At 40.4% G+C, this 9,176-nt stretch overlaps 1 protein-coding gene across 1 annotated transcript in view; it reads right to left on the minus strand.

The window, feature by feature from the left end:
• Nucleotides 1-9,176, minus strand: part of LOC146465763 (protein DD3-3-like) — a 10,922-nt gene continuing 1,746 nt past the window's right edge. The window contains exons 4-10 of the mRNA XM_085128199.1: nt 8,788-9,115; nt 5,531-5,749; nt 4,725-5,139; nt 4,047-4,103; nt 2,099-2,382; nt 1,051-1,095; nt 1-520 (exon numbers count right to left, since the gene is read on the minus strand). Of these exons, the coding sequence (XP_084984325.1) occupies nt 201-520; nt 1,051-1,095; nt 2,099-2,382; nt 4,047-4,103; nt 4,725-5,139; nt 5,531-5,749; nt 8,788-9,115 (1,668 nt within the window). The 3' untranslated portion in view covers nt 1-200. The remainder of the gene's footprint in view (nt 521-1,050; nt 1,096-2,098; nt 2,383-4,046; nt 4,104-4,724; nt 5,140-5,530; nt 5,750-8,787; nt 9,116-9,176) is intronic.

The following is a 9,176-nucleotide window of genomic DNA, read 5'->3' on the forward strand; positions in this document are numbered from 1 at the left end:
TCTTGCTGATATCTCTTTATTCAGCTTTAAAATGATGTGCAGTATGACAAAATGTGCGAAAATGTGCTTGAAGAAATCTACTCAAAATGGTCAAATGTAAAGGGACACCAAGAAGTGTACTAATTTGATCATTTCTGTAGCAGCCCAAACGATTTCTCAACCCCGTGTGCACCCGCATATCTGGACTTTTTTCTATAACATTACTCAGGAGCCTTTGGCTCAATGACAGTGATCTGTCCCATGTGACGTCGATTGGAGAAGTTGTTATTGCGCGTGCTCATGTAACAGTACTCCCCAGGTCGCGTAATGCGGAAACACGGCGGGTTGCAGGAGGCTGGAGCGTTATTCAGCTGAGCCTGCAAGGGGTCGTCACCGACGTAACATCCCTTGTTGAGGTGAAGATTCAGTTTATCGGCGTCGAATTCATAATCAACCACTTCAAGGGGCAAGCTGGAACAAGCGGGGGGTTGAAGAGAACTGCATCCTTCCTGTACCCAGCACACGTTGGTGCGATCAGTACCTGGAATGCAAATGTAAACGGCTGTTAGGTTTTCCTCCAAACCATTTCTCTTCCATTATAACTGAATGCAGCTTGCAGTTTCCTTTACTGCGCGGCTAGTTGAAGGTCAATTCATGACTGAGTCCGGTTAAAAGGAAAACCGCGCTGAATTAGAACTGAAGGCCTATTATTGGAAGGAGTTAAGTGTTTGAGATGGGAGGGGGACGGGGGGAGTTGTGCTCTCAGAATTTCACGGTACGCCAGGCCCCAGTTGTTCAAAGGCCGGATAACTTTATTCGCTGGATAAGGCATTCTTTAGCGTCTAAAATATACTTCAAATTAAATGTTTTCCAAGGTTTTCGTACACTCCCCAACTAAGCAGTAGTTAGAGTGCACATATTCGGTTGTACAAGAGAAAATACTGAAATCTTTCCACAGATTGAAACTGTTGGATAAAGTTATCCGGCCTTTGAACAACCGGGGCCAGATGGCTTAGCAGGTTGTCATTTGTACAGTTGTAAAGTTTTCATTGATGAGAGAAATCTACTCACGGTCTCTGCCTTCTCCAGCTACGTTCCTTCGATTATTGTTTGAACCTAAAATATAAGAATGACAATATTATAATCAACTGTTAGTGGATATTGACGACTGAAGTAATTCATGAAAAATCAATCACCGCATGCACGGTAGCAAACCTAATGATTGACTAAGCAATTGCCTCAGACTGGATGAGTGAAGCCTGTGTTGAACCACTGCAGGTTTAATGCTCACCTGATTGACTTACAGATTAATGGATTGAGTAATTAGAGTTGATACTTTGATTAATAGAGGGATTAGTTATTATGTCTATCTGATTGATTGATTGATTGATTGATTGATTGATTGATTAATTGATTGATTGCTTACTTGCTTGCTTGCTCCTTAGAACTTTTTAACTTTTATCTCAAGCTTCAATCCCGGCTAAAAGAAACATGCTTGATCATAGAAAACATAGCTTTTGTTTTTTTCTTAGTACTGAAGTTCGAGATAGAAGTTAAAATCTGAATGAGGAATATTCTTATGTTTTCAACATAATCATGCTACTCGCGCAAACCACTCTTTTAAGTTATTTGTAAATCCCACGAAGTAACCCATTTAAGTACTATTTTTTTCCTATGACTGTGCGTGAATGGTCTGCGTAAATGGTCTGTTGTTGAAGCCGCAAACTTAAAGCAGTTCAAAACTGGACTTTAGCATTTCCTACAATAATTCTGGAACCATAAATTCAACTATTTAACAATTATTCCGCGAGCGTGCATTGAAATTATATAAGATAATAGATAGCCAATGAGGCGCGTAGCACCGAGTTGCCTATAATCATCTCATATCTAACGAGCGCGAGTGGAATAATTGTTTTATTAAAACAATCAAGAAATATTGCTAGATCTTGCTGATTTCTCGTTGCCTGAATAGAACAACCAGAAGACAATTTATAACAATGGATGCTTTTTCTCGGGAATGGTATGATGGCTTATATACCATGGTCGCTAAGCCAATTAAATTACTAGAATTTGCATCATACAATGATTGCGTTTTCAATAACAACTATTAACTCATCACCTGACCAGACGAAACACACCACATCAGCTGTTGTGACTGTCAATCGTTCAGGAGTGAAGCGATATTCCATGGCGGGATAAGTCTGCACAATGTTTCCTCTCTTTCCCATTCCTCCGATGTAGTAAATGTTGGCGTTCTGAAATTGTGAAGGCAGACTATTCCTAGGTTTAAGTATGATCACGTGACTTCTGTCTTGAAACGTTCTTCCGACTTGAGCTGTGTTCAACGCGAGTTGTAGAGTGGTTTTACTATCCACCGCCTTTGTTGTCGGGTCATTCGTAACTCTGCAATGTTAAAAATTGTTTTTGAGAGGTTATTAAGGCCCGGTTCATACGTCAAACTTTACATGAGCCGAACCCAATCATTTGGTTCGGCGCATGTAAAGATCGACGTATGAATCAGTTAGGATCGACAGATTTGTATTTGGGTCGACCCGCCGTTCTATTCGACTGCGCCGCGCAGTCGAATAGAACGGCAAAAGTTCGACTTCGATTCAGACGTCGAACTTTTCATGTGCCGAACCAAATGCATAAGTTAGGTATAAATTATATAAATTATATCTATCCCGGAGGTCTGTGCATTCCATCGACTTGGCATGTGCGCAAAGGACTTCATTCTGAACAAGATTGCGGGAAAAGAGGAATGTGCCTGTTGTTCTTGTGTCGAAACAACTAAATATACTTGTCTGAGATGCGAAAGATTAAAAAAAAAATCTATTCTTGATGTGCACACGCACTTCAAACCGACAGAAACTTTCCAATATAGGCTCTATCAAAGGCGAAGCTACAAGACTTCTCAGAACAAAATCTTGAAAAGCAACTACCGCGAAAGAATGTCGGCACTACAAAACAAACAAAAAAAAGCGCAAAAACGTTTTGCCGTTTGTCACGGAACATCGCCCTTCTGTGCCTAACCTAAAACAATTCAGATGAGTAAATGGCACTTGATAGAAAATCGGCCTCTGCTAAAAGAGATCTACAAAGACCCTTCGCTGCTTTCGTACAGAAAAGGGAGATTTTTGAAAGACGTACTCGTAAGAGCAAATTAGCTTTGAAGGTCATATTTTTCCTATCTTGACCAATAGGAGCCGTGTTAACAAGGGCTTCCATGTCAGAATTCATTTTTCCCGCCACTTTGAATCTTGTTGAGTAAAAACAACAGCCGCTGACCACAAAAATCTATTTTCTCACTTTAGCTTTAACTAAGTTCGACTTCAGTTGGGTTCGACGTCTGAATCAACTGCCGAACTTAATTATTTGGGTCGACCTTAATAGGTATTAGGTTCGGCTCATGTAAAGTTCGACGTCTGAACCGGGCCTAAGAAACCGCTCTCCTCGCCATTGATTGATTGATTGATTGATTTATTTATAAACATTATTTAAACAGAAATTCCAATTCAGCGTAGCTGGTTTAAATGGAGATCTGTATATAAATGGAGATCATTGATGGAGGGGGCGCGCAGTGGTACGAAATGGACAGAAAATCGGACTCGATCCTGTTTTGCATGCATTTCATTGTTCCTATTCAAAAGATAGCAGAAACGTCTCCCGAAATCATCATGAAATTTTTTAGTGTATAATACACGGAGAACTTTGGAGATTTCTACGCCGGAGTTCGCCCAGAAGAAAATAAAACTGGAATGACTTAAGCAACTTTCAGTAGAAACGTCCGCTATGATGAGAAATTCTCCTCTACGGTACCAGCGCCATGGTCTCAGTGGCCATATTCTGTGTTTATAGAAATGTTTTTCTGTTTGTTGTTTAACCTCTTCGTTATATCTGCAATAGGAGTGTTTTTACAATGGAATATTAGATATATTGTGGAGTATAGGAACTAATCCCTACTGACTAATCATGAAACCATTTCAAATTTACATTTCACATTTTCTTGTCTGCAGTTATATAATATTAATATTTTGAGTTAATTAGATACTAAATTAGTTACTCACTGAGAATTGTTTCTGACATCAAAGTCACGTGGCACATCATCAGTTGTGATGTTGTATCTGCAAAGTCAGAGCAAAGAGGTAAGATGATATGGATAGTCCAATTATAAATTAAAACCCGCCCTCATGCACTTAAGCCACCTGTGGGAGCTTTAAGTATTCCAGTTCCGCAGTATGTCTAGATTTGATAAATCCAGGAACCGACGTTACATTTTATTCACACCACGGTTACCAAAGTTACCCTGGTTCTGAATCCTGGCACGAGATCTCTTGATCATGGTAAATCTGACTGCCCAGGCTTACCAGAAATACAAGGGTTAACTAGAGTTTTAAATATAGGGTTCAAGAGGCTGTGGTAAGTCTGGTTGGAGAATCTCAATACTCTTGTCTAGACTTCAACCAGAGCTATAACCCTAACCCAGAAATGTTAATATTGCCATACACGCCATGGATTGGATGCTTGCCTAAGTATTGTACGTTTAGCTTCCACCATTATGTTAATGAAATAAAACGTCTATTAACTAATTCACTTTAAAGATGTATATTTGTAATACGTTATATTAATTATAACTCTTGTCGACTTTTATACTTTTGCCTCTAATCATAAATTAATTCTGTATCAGATTATTTTCGGCTCTGAATCTCCAGGATTATGATACACAAATAAAAAGTCTGGCTTACCTTAGCCGAAGCACACATCGTTGAGGGGTGTTGGAAGGGAAACAAGGAACTTTCCACTTGTACGATGAAAACTTGCCTTCCATGTTCATTCCGTTGTAATTGACGTCTGTGGAAGGGGCGAAGATCACATCAGCCGGTTTGGGAACAACAACGAACTGTTCTTTTTGATCGGCTCCTTGTGAAATCTTGTGTGGTTGGTACGGTAGGCCTCTTACAAGCATCAAATTTGAATTGCCGCCAAGAGAGTTTATACCTCCAGAACTTTTTTCCAAATAATTTACAATGAATGGTGTCCAGGTCCCTCCGGCTGTGTTACACGACTCCTCTGTAATGGGCTTGATGACACATTTTTGGGCAACAGAATCGTCATGGTTTCTTGGGCATCTTGCTCTCCTCCCTCCCTTCATGCACATATCTGTGAAATGGATTTTGACAACAGTGATTATAATTCGACGAACAAGTGTCAGATGAAATATTCAGTGTTCTACCCCAGAGAGCTCATCCGGGGTGAGTTGCATAAAATTTAACGTCGGGCGTAACTGCTAACGCCAGACATTCAGCCCAGTCACATTCAGTATTTTAACGTCTGACGATAGCACTTTAATACGCCCGCCGTTAAGTTATATGCAACTCGTCCCTGGTTGTTTGCGGTAGGAAGAACCGGATAGTTTATGACTGCAATCTAAGAATGTTATCGGTTTAACAGCTTGGCTAAAAGACGACAGAGCAACGTGTCTGGGAAGTAACTCAGAGATCATAAAATTTTAATAGCCAATTAAGTAAGTAGGATTTTAAAGGAAACTTACATTTTGTCCTATATTCAGGACTATTGACGTAGTTCTTCATGTAATTCAGAGTTTTGTTATCGCTGACCATGATAGCAACGTCCGTCCACGAGGTGGGGCCCCAGTAAGGGTAGTAATCACGCTCCTCAGGGACTTCCAAGCCCCTCCTGGTTCCTTTTGGGTTTTGCCGCGTGCAGATTGCTTGATCTCGTCTCAGGTTTTGGTTAGCGGTGAACAAGCCTGCCACATTAACAAGAAGCGTTATAACCGAAGCAATTCAAACAAACGAAAAAAAAAGCTACAAACGGCACTGGTTTTAAAAAGTGCCTATGAAGTAAAAAAAAATTGCATTTTTATTAAGTTTACCATGTCTTAATTACGAAATTATTAAAGAAATGCGCTAGAAAAAACAATAAGGTGCTTTTTAGTCGTACAAAGTAGCCAAAATGAGCAAAATAGTGTCCCGGGATCTGGGAACTAGTTTAGCGTTTGATGACGTAGGAAATGCCTCAGAGATTTGTTTACGACACATCTCGCCTTGTTGTTAGACAGAATCACCCAATAATTTTATCGTGAATATTTTCGTGTTCAAGGTTTCTTCCCCCCCCCCCCCCCCCAAAAAAAAAACAAGTCGGACAATGATGAAGTAATGTCCTTTACCGAAACTTTTCCAACGGATATCTGAAAGAGTCAAGCGATTCAGGCAAAATGGAAGTTGAACATTGCAATCGTTCGACCCGATTCGGATCATACTGGCGTCGAACAGCTCGAGAATAACACGAGGACGATGATGAAGATGGCCTTACCGCTATCGTTCTGCGCGCTCGATTCGAAGGCGACGTTTCAGTAAATGATTGTTTAGTACTTGGATATATTTTGCCGAAATGAAGGCGAAGAATTTCGTAGTTTGCTGGAAATTGTCTCTCGAAACTCGATTTTGTTCGATTTGAGAATGCGAGAGAGCACAGATGCTGCAAATGGAAATTGCACAGGCCCGTCAAAAACTCACTTTTGATGGAAGTAATAGTTTTTTTAAAAGTCAGGTCAACATATATACACATTCTAGGGCAACTTGAGTCTTTTCGAAATTACGAACCGGGGCATCTTTGTCCATTTCTCGAAAACCTTAGGTCTTATTTCCTTTCCGAAAATTTTAGCTGACTTTTTTTCGGTACTCGAAACGACATTTTTGTCAATCGGAAAACACTCGGCCTTAAGTTTTTCATACCAGGAAAGTTCGAAGAGAAAATTCCCTTCAGAAAATTGTTGATAATTTACCGAAACGATCCGTTGGGTGCCCCTCAGTCTTATTTGAGGTTGACAGACCCGCTAAGCGACTTCCGCTGTGTGTCTGTTGTGTTGATCGCTGATGAAAGCTTTTGTATAGTTTTGCTTTCTTGTATAAGAGATTCGTCCCTTTTGATCAAAATGTGGTGCGACCGCTCGTGATCGTGAGGGGAAATGCTCAAATATATACTGAATGGAGGTTTTCTTACTGCTCGTTAGGATTAGTTTTCGATATGCATGACAATGCGTATGCTACAATTTCCGGGTACAATTGTAGCTCTCTGGCATTGGTTTAGGTTTATCGGCTCGAATTAAGCAAGATTTCTGGGAGCGCTAAATAAATGTCATCTGCCAAGACTGAGGATCCGTGGATTTCTCTCTTGCTGCAGTAAGATTGCAGGATGTTTGTTTATCATGGATATGAGAGTGTAATACATCCACACACAGCTGATCATCGTTGTCTTTCGCTTTCGAGAGCTATGGCTTGAATCTTTCCTGTGAATTCGGCAAACCGAATCTACTTCTGCCATAAAGCTTCGTCTCATGCTCGGGAAGTAATGTATACTTATTCCCGGCATGCCACTTTTTTTTTCGCGCAATTGTCATGTTGTATACCTGCCAACTCTCACGCATCATGATGCGCGAGTCTCACGCACTAAAGACATCGATCTCACGCATCAAGGACAATTTCTCACGCCTGACTCACAACTCCGGACAAGTTGTTCTAAAAAACTTCATTTCATTTCAGATTTGTTATGTATTATTTCTTTGCTCCTCATAACAATCGCAAAAGCTTTCAAAGGTCGTCGGAATATCGCCGGCCTTTTTCGGCAACGTTCGGAAATCTTTACAAGTGGCTCGGACGTTTTTGGAAATCCGTCATGACGAGACAAAAATCTTACGCGTTTGACTGAGAAAAAGTTGGCAGATGTAATATTGGAGTTACCAGCTGCAAAATAAGTCGCCGAGATCGAAGCTAGAAAGTCCCTTCGCCGCCATGACACTCGTGTGTTCCAAAGTATTTTCTACGTCACAACCTTGTAATACGATCGTTTTGGCAGCGCGCAACATAAATTCGAACCTTTCAGGGATCATAATTGCAGATTGAGACGGTTTCGTTCGGCAAAGCCCACATATTCAGACCGAGAAATTCATAAACTAACAAACCGTGACAAAAAAAATTTTACTTCATAGGCACTTTAAGCTGTGTGTTGAATTTTCTTTAACCTTCTAAGTGGTTGTTCTGGTTGCGTGAGTTGACTTTCGGTATCGTTACTTAGGGTGCGTCCAATTGACTCTATCTATCTGATTCCGGGATAGGAATACATGCAATTTATACTAGAAATCCCTCATTAGAGGTTTTTGGAGTTACTGGAATACAATATATAATAAAAAATTGCAGGGTCATCCCCTATCGCCTCACTGAGTAGCAGTAGGACAATTGAGCTTCGAAGACAAGGATTCGAATCGCCGATCGAAAATAACTCAAAACTATAACTGAACGCCAATTGTCCACGTTGTTTATCGAAAAATATATGAAACAACAGGACTGTAACGTTAATGTCTTTAAAGAAATTTCATCTACTTGCCCTGAGTCAAACTTAAGGTCAACCATACTCAATTAATCTGCGTGGGTAACTTTGCTTGGTGTCAACTGGCTGTCTGGCTCCGCTATAGCCCCTATGGTTATTCCAGGCAGCCAGTACTCTAATTTTATTTCTAATATATTTGCAATAAACTTTACGTAAGGCAAGAGTACAAATAAAGACAGTTGTTATTGTTGTTGTTGTTGTTGTTGTTGCCAAAGGTACTATTTAAGCTCATTCGTTTTATTTCAAGGACGCATTCATTGACTCTATAACGAGATCTGGTTCATTTAGAAATGTTGTAACCAAGCCGTTTGGTTATTGGTCCCTGCTACTCGTGATCATGAGATAATACTCGGCTAGGAAAGTGGAGGATTGTGTCCCTTGAATTTACTTCTTTCTCACCTTTGTTTCGCCCCCTGCGGAAATACGCCTGATAGTAATTGGCTGGCTCGTGAAGGCCGAACTCCTTGCGGATATAACTATTCTCTTTCGCTCTGTTTCTAAAACGTTGAGTGTTACGCATTTGACCATTTCGAATCGTGTGATATTCGAACTCTGAGTTCTTATCATTGGAAGCCATCTCGCCCTGAGGGTATGGCTGACACATGTATTGTAAGATGACTTGTGATTCGACTCTGTCATCCGTCTTTGGGCCGGTGCCATGCTGATTTGTCCACATAATATCCACTTCGGTTTCGGCGTTACCGTTGCAGTCGCTCATGTAGAATTCCTGATAGATTGAAAATAAACGAAATAATGATTTATTTATTTATTAACGAGGTAAAAACCTC

Source organism: Pavona decussata, unplaced genomic scaffold (genome assembly GCF_977016875.1).
Source record: "Pavona decussata unplaced genomic scaffold, jaPavDecu1.1 SCAFFOLD_155, whole genome shotgun sequence".
Taxonomy (NCBI): Eukaryota; Metazoa; Cnidaria; class Anthozoa; order Scleractinia; family Agariciidae; genus Pavona; species Pavona decussata.